Source organism: Acipenser ruthenus, chromosome 51, assembly GCF_902713425.1.
Source record: "Acipenser ruthenus chromosome 51, fAciRut3.2 maternal haplotype, whole genome shotgun sequence".
NCBI classification, from domain to species: Eukaryota; Metazoa; Chordata; class Actinopteri; order Acipenseriformes; family Acipenseridae; genus Acipenser; species Acipenser ruthenus.
In genome coordinates, this window is record NC_081239.1 from 1,141,216 (window position 1) to 1,158,390 (window position 17,175).

Here is a 17,175-nt window from a genome sequence, read left to right on the forward strand (position 1 = left end):
CTTTATTACTTGCAACTCTTTTTTTTTTTACAATGCAAGGTGTGTGATCTTTCGAAAGTGTATTCCCCTGGTCCCACTCCAAGTAGTCTAATGCTAATTTGCCAAAATGAAACAATTTTCTATGACCTCTCGTCCTGGTTTCTGCACTGCTTGGTCAAGTTATTCAATTCCTTTCAAGATTTTAGACTTCAAGCAAGACCTCCCCTATTTCTTCTTTGTCTGGACTAAACAGATTCAGCTCACAGAAACAGGACTCTTAAATGCTGTCTCAACAGTGCATTATACAACCTCATACCTCATTTGATTTGTACTGTACACTATTGACTGTATACACAGGCATTCATTTAGTGATGTATTCCCTGTAATACAAATACCAAGCTGGATATCTAAAAGCTTACTATGTGGCATGTACCCCACTGGGCACCATCAAAGTTGATTCTGAGATACAAGGCAAATCTACCCTCCTGGGTAGAGAGAGAGAGAGAGAAGTCTTGGAGAATTCTGGCTGCTTATTTAAAAAAAAGCCCAACCTTAGGGAACTGATGTGTTGGAGAAGAAGAAAAAAATATGCAGCCAGGCATTCTGAATGAAATTATGCAAACGTATTCACTGCAGGAAAGAGAATTTTTTTTTTATCAAAACTGGAAAAGGCTAAAACCTACTTGGCTTTAAATGTATTTCACATTTTCATTAAAAAAATAAGGCTTTCGAAGCATGAACCCGTGGGCTACCACATGTTACAGGTACCACGAAATTGGATACAATGTGGAGAAAAAAACGGGAAAGTATTTGTTAGTAAAAAACTAATTGGTAACAAGGATTTTTGTTTTTCACTTTCTCTGATTAATTTGAAACTGGCCCCTTAATGTGTGTTAAATTAATTAGTTAGTTACAAGATCAATAACTGTAATTATAGCATTGCCGTATGTGTTGACAATACAGAATTAAAGTAATGTCCTATCATTTATTTTATAAATTTAGTCTGCCCATTTATTATCGACAATTTAGATTGCAGAATTATATTCCCTCATTCCTTACAGTACAAGCTACCCAATCTGGATGAGGTGGCATCTCTTTTACTATTAAGAAGCACCCTACACACAACATATTAACTTACAATATGGTAGACTTTTAGGAATCTTAGAGACTGCTATTTTAATATTATCCAGTAAAGTGTAGATTTAGACATACTATTTCACTGTGTATCCATGACTCATGATACTTTCTTTATGTGATAGATATATTGTATTGTAGATGAATGTAGCATTTTGGATCTTGATACAAGACAAAAAGCAAAGCACAGCTCATTGTAGATCACCTAATGGTTCTTGGGTGATGAATAAGTACAAATTTGATAATTGGTATGAATACATACTCTCCCTATCATTTTGTCTTGCAACAAAATAGCCCATTGTTAACTGGCCAATCTACCTAGGTGTGTGTCCAAAGTGATTTAGTGGGTTGATTTGTGCCTGGATCTAGAATGTGTGTTGTGCATCTAGTTGCATTGGAAATCAACGTCATTCTCTAATACACATGCATTATCATTCACTGTAGTGCAATTTAACCTGGCAGGTAGATGCATGTGATGATAGCCAACAATATGCATGGGCTGCTACCATCAGTGATAGCATATGGATGACTGTATTCTATCCAAAACAAATACATGTTACAGTATTGTCAATATGGCAACCATTTGGCAAGTAGATTAAAGAACAGATCCAGTAATTCTGCACTATGTAAGGCTCAAGAACAACACACCCCCTTCACAATATCTATGTGTATCCGGTTTCAGCACCGCAGCAATGGACAGCGCCAATGATTGAATAGCTGTTGCTGTATTTCATCCCCACTATAATGGCCAGCTCTTGTGTTTTAATAGACTTTGCTGTATTTCAGAACCCAAGCCATGGACAGCTCCTCAATGTGATTTGATCTACAGAGATGGTTATAAAGCAACATTCAGTGCATCTGGTACTAGGCATTAGGTCAATGAATAACTAGCAACTAGATTAATTCTGTATCTGTTTAATATGGATGCCAACTATACCGTGCAACTAAAATCTTAGTTGTATCAGCTATGTTATTACTGTTTGTTATGAACATGCCCTCTCTCACCCCCCATTGTAAGTGCTTGACAGCGTTGTAAGAATCTGCTGCTCGAAGCATAATTAAATCAACCAGGTATTTCTACTCAAGGTCATTAAATCCCTTGGAATCCCATTTTTACAAGTAATTATACTATAACTGTCAGCCAGACTGAGCTGTTCCCTACTACAGAGAAGCAAGCAAACCTTAAAAACAACCTAGGTTACCTTCCGCTTATATGGGCCAGTGCCATGGCAAGCAATTGGAAAAACAATGACAAATGGTGCTGATCTAGTATGACAGTTGAGTATCCATTTATATCTTCTTTTTTCTGCCCCAGAGCATTTCACAATATGCTTTTGCAAAGCCCTTGTCTGCATTTTAAAAGGGACTGTCTGCCTTTATTGAATTTAGAGAAATAAGAAAAGGGCTCTGATAGCAAAACACACAACCCGAGCAGAAACTCAGTGTATATATTCAGACACCAAGGGCAGATCTGGTATCCTTTTCAATGTTTGTTTTCCATCAGCTCACAAAATACCTTCATAAATCCCTCATCTTTTAGAGTGCATATTTGACTGGAGTTCTTCATTGGAACACCATGAAGCCTGTTAATTATACCACAGGCTATGCGACTTTCACTCTGAGTTGTTTATGACCAGCTGAGCTGACAACACAGTGTGATTGAGTGGGGAGGATGTACAGGTATGATTGAGGCCACTTAAACATAAAGGACTAAGCCTATATGTAGCATGTGGATGGATTTAGTCAGTTTTGAATTGCTTTTGGTCAGTACCTATAAAAGATGACTGTACTAGAGAATGTTAGTGTACTCTCTGCAAGCACAATAAACAAGTTAACATGGGGGTCTAAGTTTGGGGGAAAACAGTGATAAGATCATTAGCCAATATCTACCTCAATTTAGGACCAATAGCCAATATCTACCTCAATTTAGATCATTAAAATAGACAACTGTCTGGCTGACTGAGTTTTAGTCTAGAAATTAGTTACAAAAGAACAGCCCATCAGTGTTTGTTCTCAGGAGCTGGTTGATCTCAAATCTGTGCCTTAAAAGATCCTTGTGATACATTGTCAACAGCATGGATAAGCAACCCATTCTATAGCAGTCTCACTGTAATGTCTCATAACCTAAACCTCCGCTGGTCCTTTAGTGTTCTTGAAGTATTGGCCAGGGTAAAACAGCATAGGTGTTCAGGGTTAAATAAATAGCATGAATAATAGGGAAGCTCTTTGCAGTTGTTTTGCAGCACACAGTTTTAAGAGAGCTAGGCATCTGGGCTGTTAATCATCACAGAGAATGCTGCTGCAGATCAATAACAGATGCGTGTTTTTTAAAAAAAAATGGTATATATAAATAGCTGTTGGGAAATGCAGGCAATACATTTCCAAGCTGACAACCACTGCCACAGCTGCTAAACAGCCTTAATGTGACTGGGAAGGAGCGTGGTGGTCGATGGGCCAGTGGAAAAATTGACCTATTTCAGAACCACAGTTTATGGACAGCTCCTGGATGAGTGTTTTACAGGTATCTCTGTTTCATCATGGAGCATTGGACAGCCCCATTGTTCTAACAAAAGTTCAACACAGTACATTCTAGAGGCAGATTTAAGGATCTGAGGACCAGCTTATTCAATATTATTTCCGTTTAGCATTAGTATTATTTGCTGTACTATTGCAAAAAAAAGAAACAGGATCCAATGTGGTTTTGCCAGCATATGTGTTGAGATTTTCATTTGTGTATCAATACGTATATATTTCCGGGCCACTGTATAGAGCTGGGCCAATGTCAAGCGAACCGTTCATTCATCAATATTTCAATCTGTGCAGATCGGAATGACAAATGCATCATTCAAGTTCATCCCGAATGTGTTCAAGTGAATTGAGATCCAATGATTGAGGTGGACGTAGAAGATGCCTGAAGGCCCTGTCTTGCTCCTCAAACCATGTTTGTGCACAATTCTAGTACAGTGGGTGGGTGCATTATATTCTTGAAAGTAACCATTGCCACGAGGGTTCAGCATTGTTGGGTGGGCTTGATCCTCAAGAGTGCTTCAGTAAACTATTCATCTGGCCCTCCAGAATAATCAAGGGTCCCAGGGGATACCAGGAGAACATGCCCCACACCAGGGCCAGGCCTAGTCCGATAGGGAGACAGGGCATAATACAGTAACGTACGTGTGTGTGTGTGTGTGTGTGTGTGTGTGTGTGTGTGTGTGTCTATATAATAAAAGTTAATAAAAAAAAAGTCACCGGTGCAATAAGAGAACACCAATAAACTTTATAGCTGTGCTTTCAAATACAGAAGAAGAACACAGAACTCTAGGTAAATATATTTTGGTCCACAGTACACATAAATGGATTATAGACACATCAAAGGACATTAAAACCTGTAAGAGCACATGTAAAGTATGTGAATATATTTGTGAAGATAAAAGTGAAATTGCAAAGAGAGAAAATAACTATTCAGTTTTTTTTTAAAACTGTTATGCAGAACAACCTTTTTTATTGTATATTTTGCCAAAAATGTAACAACGTAAAATACGTAGGAGAGACAGGTACCTTGTTATATAAAAGAATACAGAATCACCTCTCAGACATAAGTAATAAAAAAGTAAATGAACCAATAGTTCAACACTTTACAAAAATAAACATCACATGAAAGACCTAACATTTGTAGTTTTAGAAGAAAGACAATGAGATCATGTACAATATAGACGAATAAAGGAAAATTAATGGATAAATAGACTCAATACCACGATGCCTGAAGGTTTAAATAGAATGGAATAGTAGAGTGTTACATCATTGACTATGTAGTAAATAACATCACAAGGACATGAATAGATTTCAATAAACATAAATTAATGTGGTTACCATGGCATACAAAGTACCTCCACTGTTTGTTTTCAAACACACTTGACAAAAGTATGTTGAACCTACTGAAACGTTGGGAAGTTGGCCCCCTTGAGCAAAAACACTATACATATAGTAATAATTTTTTTTGAAGCAGCAGAAAGTATATCTGCCTTGACCGATGTAACAGAACTGAATCAAATCAATTTACGCTGGGAGGCTTCAACAAATCAACTGAGTTAAAATATTTCGAAACTATCCTAAAATATGCACCCCTGCCATCTGCCAAACTCTTCTGCTTTAAACCGAATGATGCAGTGAAGAATGGAAGAAAAAACAGCTGGGCTAAACAGCTTAAAATGAGTGGAGCTGCCAAGCTCTGTTCTGTTTCGCACTGTCATTCAAGACACGAATGTGCAGATGTTATATCAGTTGGAAATACAGTATCTGGTACTCCATTGTGCCTGAATCTGGAAATGTGTTACATGTGTACTTCCTAGGTTGTTTCATTTCAGCAGTCTTTCTGGGTTATGCTGCTGTCAGTCAGTAGCCAGCTGGTGGCTTATTGACAGGAAAGAAGCAGTTGAAGGGGTGGGGACAATTTCACTTTCCAGATGACCATGCAAGTGCAGTCAGAAGGCATGGATTGCAACAGAGATTCCATACCTAGTGTGATTCCAGCTGTCATTTGATGGAAATGGTGTATTGTGGGAAAAGGCGTTGTTGAAATTATCTTTCCCCGTGGAGATCCCCAGCAAGGAAGTGTTGAAACTGTATCCCTCAGTTGATTTACGACGTATGATGTCCGATTGAAAAATTTCTAAAGAGTCGGCAATATGTTAAACACAGCTCTGCGACACCAACAACACGGGACCCAGCAAAGGCAGTGTTTCTTGTAAACACTGCAGGGTGTTTCTGTAACACTAAACCTCCCCTTCCCCCTCTCATCTGGCATACAGTTACGCGACAGCGCCTGTACAATTCCACAGTGCCACGGTTATTTGTAGGATTGGTCTGATAGTCCCTGGAGAACCGCTTTGTCTCTGAGTGAAAAGCCAGGCATCGAAGGGAGAAATCTCTCCACTGTTGCAGCACCTGTTCCCAGGAACTTAGCACAGCAGGTCTGTGTTATACGTGGTGTATTGATACCATTACTACGCATTTCAGATACACAAACACCGGATTTTTGAAATTGCTCTCAGAGCATCAGGTGGCAGTCTCTGGGGGCATTGGTAAACTCCGGACGCAGTCTAGAAGATTTTCGTAGCTTTTCAATATATTACTCTGGGGGGGAGAGGGGTGCATTGTGGGGGGATGGGGTAATTTAATGTTTAGATCTGACTATCACGTCCCGCTAGTGGGTTATTGCCCCAACTTGTTTTAATATTAAATTTATAATTATTTTTTTAAAGATATTTTAAGACATTTTAAGACGTATTTTTAAATAAAGACATTACTATTATTATCAATAATAATAATAATAATAACAATAATAATAATAACTCAGCTGAGATAACAATTAACATACAATGTCAATACTTGTGTCTATGTCATTGAATCTCCTTTACAATATTAAATCTTCTTTATCTCGTCGCTTTTAAATGCTGCAATAGCATTTTATAAGTAACTGAATGAAAACAATACATGAAACCATCTTCTTTGGGTCATGCAATTCTAAAAGAGGTTAAGTTAAAGCTTCCTGCCTTCTCAATTGACTTCTACATTTAATAGGAATGAATATTCTTTAATAGATGCATTATCTAACTCAATCAGGGATTAACATGAAAAGCTGGATTTAATGAACACTTGTATGTGTAGGAACTAGAAACAACATACAGATTGTAAGTCATTTGGATAGCTTAATAAACGTTTTATTATTATTATTATTATTTATTTCTTAGCAGACGCCCTTATCCAGGGCGACTTACAATCGCAAGCAAATACAAATACATTCAAGTGTTACAATACAAGTCATACAATAAGAGCAAGAAATACAATAATTTTTGTTCAAGTGTGACAAACCACAATTCAATAATACAGCAGATAATAGTGATAGTTACATCAGGATATGATTAAATAGTGATAGTTACATCAGGATATGATTAAGTACAAAATACTACAGGTGAAACACTTGACAGATTACAATATTCTGAAGTACAGGATTAAATGCAGTAAAATAGGGGGCAGATAAGAGCAAAATAAAGCACATTTAAATGAAGGGTGATAGTGTCCCAGGATACAGCAGAGGAGTTCTACAGGTGCTGTTTGAAGAGGTGAGTCTTAAGGAGGCGCCGGAATGTGGTCAGGGACTGGGCAGTCCTGACATCTGTTTTACTGTGCTGGGAGCAGTCAGAGTTCAAAATCTAGTCGATCTGGATAGCATTGCTAAAAAACTAGAGAATGGAAATTCTTTAATTCAAATCAGGGAATTATATTTTAATGTGAGCAATATCACACTTAGAGTAGTGCGTATAGATACAAAATAATACCACTTTATCTCAGCTATGTATTACCAACACCTTTATAGAGGCATTCTTATTCCAAACATCTATGTGAATAAAGTAGGCTGAATGACTGATCGATCTGCGTGAATGGATTCTGTTTAAAATAAAATCCAAACGAGCACAACGTTAACCCTGATTTTCCTGGACGTTTTAAAATCTGTATTTTTTTCCACAGTTATGATTTCGATAGTAACTTTTCCATTTATAGTACCATTTTAAAGACTTTTGAACCAGTGTATTGCATTACTGTGCTGTGTCCTTTATTTATCAGATTGAGGGTGTAGAAAGCTGGGGTAGACATTTATTAAAACCATTCCCAAGGTGTGCCTGACTCTGTTCTACTGTACATTAGAAAGTGACTCAAGCATCACGAGGAGGGAAGCTGACAATTTGGATGACCAGATCCAACGTGTTCCTTGCACCTCACTGCAAAAATAAGAAAGTTAACATTAATTTTATTTATTATTATTATTATTTATTTCTTAGCAGACACCCTTATCCAGGGCGACTTACAACTGTTACAAGATATCACATTATTTTTACATACAATTCCCCATTTATACAGTTGGGTTTTTACTGGAGCAATCTAGGTAAAGTACCTTGCTCAAGGGTACAGCAGCAGTGTCCCCCACCTGGGATTGAACCCACAACCCTCCGGTCAAGAGTCCAGAGCCCTAACCATTACTCCACACTGTTATAGGACACATATGTCCCTTCTCCCCCGTAAGGCTTAATTGTGATCTCTGTGCTATGGGATTAAAGCAAGGATGTTCTATTAATACAATCTAAGAACGTGACATAATCATTGTAAAGTATAACATGATTGAAAACACCTTTTCTTGCTGTTGCTATAAAATGGCAAACACGTACAGGACAGTAGCTGTAGCTGATAGCGCATTTTGTCATAAAAATAGAGTGGAAAGTGTTACCGTGTGAAAGAGGTATCATTTCCTTAGACACAGCATATGGTACAGAAATTGAATTGTTAGTAGCTGTTCTTGTGATTTTTTAAGATGTTTAAAGCTCCACTGTGGCTTCAATAGAGCTTTTAGAATCACCTCTCAGTGCAGCTGGTACAACTGGAAACACGACTCCCATTGCATAGCAGCTTGATCCATTCCTGGTTTTACTATGAGTTTAATAAGACACACCTGAGCTCACTTGTACACCGTGGCTAATCACGCTAATCACGCACGCATGAAAATCTGGAATGGACGAAACTGCTATGCAATCTTATTTCCATCCCTGCGTTTTGTATTGATAGAAAAAACATGACATTATACAAAAACACACAAGAGGCCGGGTGAGCCCTTCTGTGCTCACCCGGTTCCTAGAAGCTGATTGATCTCAAAACCAAAGATGGTTCTTAAAGGATCCCAGTGATTCAGCATCCAGAACATGACTAGGTGACCCATTCCATCCCCTCGCCTCTCTCTGAATGAAGAAGCGTCTCCTTTCCTCTGTCTAAGTCTGTATCCACTTTTGAACTTTGCCCTAGTTTCTGTGCTGCATTTAAAGCTTTGGTTTGTCAGCTTCTCTTGTCTAGAAAATTCAATCAAGTCCCATCTATTTCTTTTTTGTTCTAGGCTAAATACATTCCCTTAACCTGTCTTCATAGCTCTTTGGTTTAAGCCCTGGGATTAGACACTAGACTCTGAGGTCGCTGTGTACCGAATGTAACATGTGACTCACCGTTCATGCTGCATACTAAAATATCTTTAGAGGAACTCATGTTTAGTGCCTCTGAATTGGTTTTGATAACTACACAAGTAGGAAGAAACTCAAAGGGAGTACACTTTTTGTAACCAGTTGGTAACAGTTTTGCCTGTTTGTTGGAGAAGGAAAAGCCAGCTGTATTCACATATGGGCAGGAGTAAAAGAGAGAGAGAGAGAGAGAGAGAGAGAGAGAGAGAGAGAGAGAGAGAGAGAGGATGGTAGATTAACAGCACCCTGTCAAGTGGATGGATTGATGGGTAGGTGTACGATAAGGGAGGAGGTGAATGAATTATCTGTGGGAAAAGAAATTGATTGACGGGTTTTGTAAACTCCACAAGATATCAATAAGAAATGAAGATGGAGAGAGTGAGGGTGGGGACAATTGATTAAACGCGATTAGGAAACCAATACCATATATAAGGTGCTGACCGTCCGTAATTTTATATAGTGCAGTCCAACCCGTTTAATATCATGTCAAGGACAACAGTGGTGACATGAAAAGTTGACTTTAGCAAGAGACCACAGTAGGCATTGAAAAACAGAAGCTGTCTAACAAATAGAGCTGTTTTGCTGAGCAACTTGAAGTAAATGACTTGGTACTGTTTGGATTACAATAGTGCCCATTAATACAATTTCTATTCAATCTGTGCAGATTACTATACTGTATTAAAGCATAAGAAAACTGGAGACGTAGAAATATTGTATTCATTTTATTAATAGCATGCATGCAATCTTATAATACAAACATATTCTCAAACATATAATGTAAACCCATGACGCTTTCAGGGATAATGATTACATAATAGGAATATGCACTTAATAATAATAATAATAATTAAGTATTATTGTTATTTTAATCATTATTATCAGCATGGTTATTATTATTATTATTTATTTCTTAGCAGACACCCTTATCCAGGGCGACTTACAATTGTTACAAGATTTCACATTATACAGATATCACATTATTTTTACATACAATTACCCATTTATACAGTTGGGTTTTTACTGGAGCAATCTAGGTAAAGTACCTTGCTCAAGGGTACAGCAGCAGTGTCCCCCACTGGGGATTGAACCCACAACCCTCCGGTCAAGAGTCCAGAGCCCTAACCACTACTCCACACTGCTGCCCATTATTATTATTATTATTATTATTATTATTATTATTATTATTATTATTATTATTATTATTATTATTATTATTATTATTATTATTATTATTATTATTATTATTATTATTATTATTATTGTTAAACTATTTCAATTAGGGCTTCCTTTCTGTTTGAAAGGGGTAATACATCACTGCAAGAGGACAGCCATCGTTGTGTAATAGATAGAACAAGCGGGGTTCTAGAACAAGCAGGGGGTTCTAGAACAAGCAAGGTTCTAGAACAACTGGTACTGCTGAGCAATCCATATAGCCAGACTCAATCCTGTAGAGACTGTGAGTCAGACAGCATTTGCCTCCCACAGAAACACTGCTTTCGCGCCTTCTGGTTTCGCTTTGCACAGCAAATTGAATTCCAGACTTGATTACCATGCTTACTCAGTATTCCAGCAAAAAACTGCGTCTGGAAATTGTCTTCGAGACAATGCTGTGCATCAATTGTTCAATATATGCGCCATCTTCAAACATGTTTTCATATTAGTTTCATGATGTTTGACAACATACTTAGAAATAGAATAACATAGAAACGATGATCTGAGGGAAATTGCTCAGACAATAGACAAGTTCTGCAAATATACCATTTGAGAGTGACTCAAGTGTCACGTGGAGGAAACTGACAACTGAAAATGACCAGATCCAAGATGTCAGTACATTTTAAACGCTGTTGTTCCGTGCACCTCGTTGCAAAATTAAGAACATTAGCATAATTTTTTATTTGAGGGACACATATGTCCCTTGTACCTTAAAAGGTTAAAGTGAAACATCTTAGTAAATATTTCATTTCTGGTCATCACTTGTATGCAAAATTCCCTTCTTAAAGACCCTTAAAAATGTTAACTCATACACACACAAAGTATTAAAAGGTAAGGCATATTAGGTAATTGATATAATCCTGCTGTAGAAACTTTAATTGGTGGTAAAAACGTGGTTGCAGAATTGAGTATGGGTGTTTTTTAGTGCCCTTGAATCTATAGACCAACATATGCTGAGCATTGCTGGGAAAGAAAAATGGCCTTTTCCCCTCTCATTGTCACAATGAAGAGTGGCTGTAGCCTTTTTCAGTTTCTGTATTTTTTCAGAACCTGCTCCTAGAGATCTCTATCAGTTGTGAGGAATCAGATATATGATCTCTCTCTCTCTCTCTCTCTCTCTCTCTCTCTCTCTCTCTCTCTCTCTCTCTCTCTCTCTCTCTCTCTCTTTCTTTCTCTTTCTTTCTCTCTCTCTCTCTCTCTTTTTCTCTTGTGGTCAAAATAATCAGGGAGAGAATGGCTGAATAAATGTTAATGGGGGAGAGGAGAGCTGAGTAAACCTACTACATGTGTAACTGTACAGGCAAGAGAGAGAAAAAAAAGGTCTCATTAGTTTTAGCTAAATTATTCAGGCAGGGACGGACCATTTCTGGTGCGGGGGGTGGGTGAGGGTGTCGCTGTGTCTGTGTGGTGTCAGGTGGATCATATTTCCTGATCTGTTAAAGATCTGCGCTGTGGAGAAACTGAGGTTTTCACCCTCAGTACCCTCAGCCCCACCCCTCAGTCTTTTTCCAGTTATTCTCCGCAGTGAGCGCCAGCAAGCTCCTGTTTATAGGGTGTAAGCCCTAACGTTGCTGAGAGTCTCTGTTATATGTGAATGCCTCCCTCCCTCCCTCCCTCCCTCCCTCCCTCCCCTCTCTCTCTCTCTCTCTCCTGCTCTCCTGCTCTCCCTCTCTCAGTCTCAGGCTTGCTTTTAACGGAGCAGAGATTCACAGACTAATTTGCTTGTGTCGTCTTTCTGTGCTGTTTTTTGACGCGGGAGAAAATCATAGATGAAGCCTTCAACATATCTGCATATACATTTGTGAATGGCGATCCGTGTGTTTTTATATGGCTTGGGGACTCAGTGATTTGCGACCGTTATAGGAATTGGATTTCCCGAGCAGAATTATAAACCACAAGGGCTTTTTTTTTTTTGCTTTTATTCTTGGAAGGCAAAGCATTGTTGATGTGAAATTCTGTCCGTGTTTGTCTGTGTGCACGCGTGTGTGTGTGTGTGTGTGTGTGTGTGTGTGTGTGTGTGTGTGTGTGTGATGCCGTTGATTTTGCTGCAGATCTTGGCGTGCTTTTCCTCCTAAGATTGGAGTCGATTTAGGAATCTAAAACTGGGATTTGCTGCCTCGTTGGGTATTGTTTTGGTTTTTGGTTGCTTTTTTTCCTTCCTGCTGGAAAAAAATGAGGCTGTCCCTGAAAATATTATAGCATATAATCTAGGATCTTTGGGAAAACAGATTCGGATCGGTGACTAATTTTTTTTCCAGGTTTTTTTTTCTTAAGAAGTTCCTTGGATCTTTTATTTTTTCAGAAGGGGGTGGGGGATAAATACGGACGAGTCCACCTAATTCCTGACAGAATTCCCAGTATCTTTTTTCCAAAGGGGAAGAAGAAAGGTGGATTTTTATATTTTCTATTTTTCTCTGGCGGAGGGGGGGCGTGGGGGGGGGGTCCCCTTTGGTTCACGGGATCGTCTACTTACGGGAAGGATTTGATTTTTTTATTCTTGGTGGAAACCAGAAAAATGGGTACTGGGGGAAACTAAAAAAAAAACAAAAAACAGAATGACATCTTCGTGTTGCTGTTGGATCACAGAAAGGGTCCCAGCGACACTGGCACTGCGTGTGCCCAGCGGTGCCCGTTGCTGGTACCACCAAACCCCTGCTGCCATGACTGCCCCCAGAATGCCTCGCTACCTGGGCACTAGCTTTTCCGGATTGGGTAGTTGGCTTCGATTAGCCCTCTCTATTGCAGTTCTAGTATTCCCTGGGGTTGCCCATGCAGCTCGAGTCTCCTCCAGCCTCAGTACCACCCATCACGTCCACCACTTCCATAACAAACATGGGACTGTACCGATCGCCATCAACAGAATGCCTTTCCTAACACGCGGGGGCCACGGTGAGTGCCCGCCTCTCTACCTGTGCTTCCACTGGATATTCTATACTTGTTTCTGAATTTAGTGAGGGGACTAATTGTGTAATGTATTGAATATGGCTCTGATATACTGGTAGATTATACAATACTGTATTGAATTAGCTGTCTCTCAGATCCCCAGTACTGAGTTCTCTATACTAGACTGTATTGAATTAGCTGGCTCTCAGATCCCCAGTACAGCACTGAGTTTTCTATACTAGACTGTATTGAATTAGCTGGTTCTCAGATCCCCAGTACTGAGTTCTCTATACTAGACTGTATTGAATTAGCAGGCTCTCAGATCCCCAGTACAGTACTGAGTTCTCTATACTAGACTGTATTGAATTAGCTAGCTCTCAGATCCCCAGTACAGCACTGAGTTCTCTATACTAGACTGTATTGAATTAGCTGTCTCTCAGATCCCCAGTACTGAGTTCTCTATACTAGACTGTATTGAATTAGCTGTCTCTCAGATCCCCAGTACAGTACTGAGTTCTCTATACTAGACTGTATTGAATTAGCTGTCTCTCAGATCCCCAGTACTGAGTTCTCTATACTAGACTGTATTGAATTAGCTGTCTCTCAGATCCCCAGTACAGTACTGAGTTCTCTATACTAGACTGTATTGAATTAGCTGGCTCTCAGATCTCCAGTACAGCACTGAGTTCTCTATACTAGACTGTATTGAATTAGCTGGCTCTCAGTTCCCCAGTACAGTACTGAGTTCTCTATACTAGACTGTATTGAATTAGCTGTCTCTCAGATCCCCATTACAGTACTGAGTTCTCTATACTAGACTGTATTGAATTAGCTGGCTTTCAGATCCCCAGTACTGCGTTCTCTATAGCAGATATCTATTCAATGTGCTGGCTCACAGACCCCCAGCATACAACTTGCCCTCCTATGCTGTGCTGAATGTGCTTAGTTTGCATATTTTATTTTGAGATCACTGTATTGTTAGACACACCTGGGTTGCTACAATGCAGTGCTTCCTATGCAGATATCCTAGTGTGAAAAACCATTACAAGCTAATACTCCAAAACCGTATTTCCCCCTTAATCCGTAGTGCAGCCTTTCTGTTGCCATTGCTGATAACGGTGCAGTGTATTCATGTTGCCTGGCTTTCTGAAATACAAAAGTCATATCATGTGATTTCAGCAGTATGATATTAATACTCACTGCTGCTAATCCAGTGCAGTAGTCATAGCTGAGCTTGTTACCTATGCACTGTGGCTAATCAAGCTCACAGTAAAACTTGGAATGGGTGAAACTGCTGTGCAATAGGAGTCTTAGTTCCATTCCTGGTCACTATTAAGGGCAGTCAAGGGACCAACAAAATGTGGCCTTAATAAGGGCCTTACTATTGAAAGATTTTATGGAATAAAATGAATACCAAAGAATGAAGCCAAGTTATTTTAACTGGTTAATACTTGGCAGTTTTTTTTGGTGCAAACGGTACACATCTCCTGCTTTTTTTACAGTGTAATTGTTTTAATCTAAATGCACAGGGTGTCTAATTAGTAATGTCATGTTTGATACCTTTGGGACGACAGCTCTGTAAGGTTTATGAATGAAGGTAAATATGGAATTAACTACTTTGTTACGCCATCAGGATGAGACCAGCCCATGTTTCAAATCTTAACTTACCATTTATCAGTACATTGTATTCTACATTGAACGTCATTGTTTAGATACAATATGTGCCACTAGTATTAACAGAGATTGGCAATTGATCGGATTACCTGAACTCCTGGAGACAGCCCTCAGACTGATTCACTGATGGTCCACGATGATCCTGGAGGTATTAGAGGCTTCTCTGTCTGTGTCGTCTCGATGCCCGGTATTTATAATATAGCAGGCTCAGAACATACGTGACTACAGTTTGTTTTTGTTATCTTACTAATTATCAATAGAAATGACTTATTCAGCTGTTACTCCATTCAAGTGCAACCAACCGCTAACTACCCTCTTTTACAAGGTTACTGTGGTTGGGGCTCCCGAGTGGCGAATCCAGTAAAGGCCCTCCACCTGGGGTGCAGGATGCGCCCTATAGCTTGGAGATCGCGGTTCAAATCCAAGCTATGCCACTGCCAACCATGGATGGGAGTTCCCAGGGGGCGGAGCACAATTGGCCAAGCGCTGCCCGGGTAGGGGTTAGGTCGGCTGGGGAGTCCTTGGCTCACCACACACCAGCGACCCCTGTGGCTGGCTGGGTGCCTGCAGGCCGGCCTGTACGCAATTCAGAACTGTGTGGTCCTCCAACTCTGTAAGTTCTGGATATGGCTGCACGGTGGGATGGCAGAGTGAAAAAAAAGCGGACGGCTGACGGCACTCGTTTTGGAGGACGCGAGTGCTCGTCTTCGTCTTTCCCGAATCAGTTCGGGGGTTGCAGCGGTGAGCCAGGTTGAATAATAATTGGACATTCCAATTGTAAAATGAATAAAAATAATTGTTCAAAAAAAAAAAAAAAGGTTACTGTGGTTCTGTTTACCATATTTTCCAGCAAGCTGGTTTAGCATTACATATGACATATCCATTCTACAGAGCGTAGGTTTAATGTTGAATACCTTGCCCTAACATTGAACCGGAGGGGAAGAAAAGTGTCTCTAATTGTGGTCTTTATACTGAGGTAGCCTTTAGGTATTATTGTACAAGGAACATAATGGAAAAGTAATGGGATTTTTCAATTGTACCATGTCCAGAAGGGCTTTGTGAGATAGACACTATTGGCTGGCACTAGGCAGATGTGACCAGCATCCCCCCATTTTTAATGCCATCTGTGCCCAGTCCAGGCTCACCAGGGCTCCTTCCAGGCTTGATGTGTAACGCCTGTGCAGCCTCAGGCAACACGCTGGCATTCCCTCCTCCCCCCACCTTCTCCCTTTGCCTTTGGCTTTCAATACACTGCCAGCCAAGCGGAGAGCGAGCTAATGGAATAATTGAGATCGGTTTTGTATTTTTTTTTTATTTGTTCGATTATTTTTTAATGTTTTGTTTCCCCTGCAGTGGTAATAATGAAGATAGCGATACAAAACTGTATTAAACACATACGATGTGCTTTGTACATTTCGCTGGCTCTCAGATCTCCAGTAGTTCTATTTATCATGCTGTGCAATGGGAAATGTATTGCCTCAGTACTGTTCTCTATACTAGACTGTATTGAATTAGCTGGCTCTCAGATCCCCAGTACAGTACTGAGTTCTCTACACTAGACTGTATTGAATTAGCTGGCTCTCAGATCCCCAGTACAGTACTGAGTTCTCTATACTAGACTGTATTGAATTAGCTGGCTCTCAGATCCTCAGTACAGCACTGAGTTCTCTACACTAGACTGTATTGAATTCGCTAGCTCTCAGATCTCCTGTACAGCACTGAGTTCTCTATACTAGACTGTATTGAATTAGCTGGCTCTCAGATCCCCAGTACAGCACTGAGTTCTCTATACTAGACTGTATTGAATTAGCTGGCTCTCAGATCCCCAGTACAGCACTGAGTTCTCTACACTAGACTGTATTGAATTAGCTGGCTCTCAGATCCCCAGCACTGAGTTCTCTATACTAGACTGTATTGAATTAGCTGGCTCTCAGATCCCCAGTACAGCACTGAGTTCTCTATACTAGACTGTATTGAATTAGATGGCTCTCAGATCCCCAGTATAGTACTGAGTTCTCTATACTAGACTGTATTGAATTAGCTGGCTCTCAGATTCCCAGTACAGCACTGAGTTCTCTATACTAGACTGTATTGAATTAGCTGGCTCTCAGATCCCCAGTACAGCACTGAGTTCTCTATACTAGACTGTATTGAATTAGCTGGCTCTCAGATCCCCAGTACAGCACTGAGTTATCTATACTAGACTGTATTGAATTAGCTGGCTCTCAGATTCCCAGTA

General features: G+C 39.8%; 1 protein-coding gene across 20 annotated transcripts in view; it reads left to right on the forward strand.

The window, feature by feature from the left end:
* LOC117398528 (neurexin-2-like) overlaps positions 1-17,175 on the forward strand; it is a 420,078-nt gene that overhangs the window by 260,146 nt on the left and 142,757 nt on the right. For 2 of the 20 annotated variants that reach the window (XM_059016004.1, XM_059016005.1), the window contains exon 1: positions 12,028-13,268. The exons of 17 other annotated variants lie outside the window; for them this stretch is intronic. In XM_059016004.1, coding sequence (XP_058871987.1) covers positions 12,935-13,268 — 334 coding nt within the window. In that variant the 5' untranslated portion in view covers positions 12,028-12,934. Of the gene's footprint in view, positions 1-12,027; positions 13,269-17,175 lie in introns of those variants that run through there. One more of the 20 variants, XM_059016002.1, reaches the window with a different exon arrangement.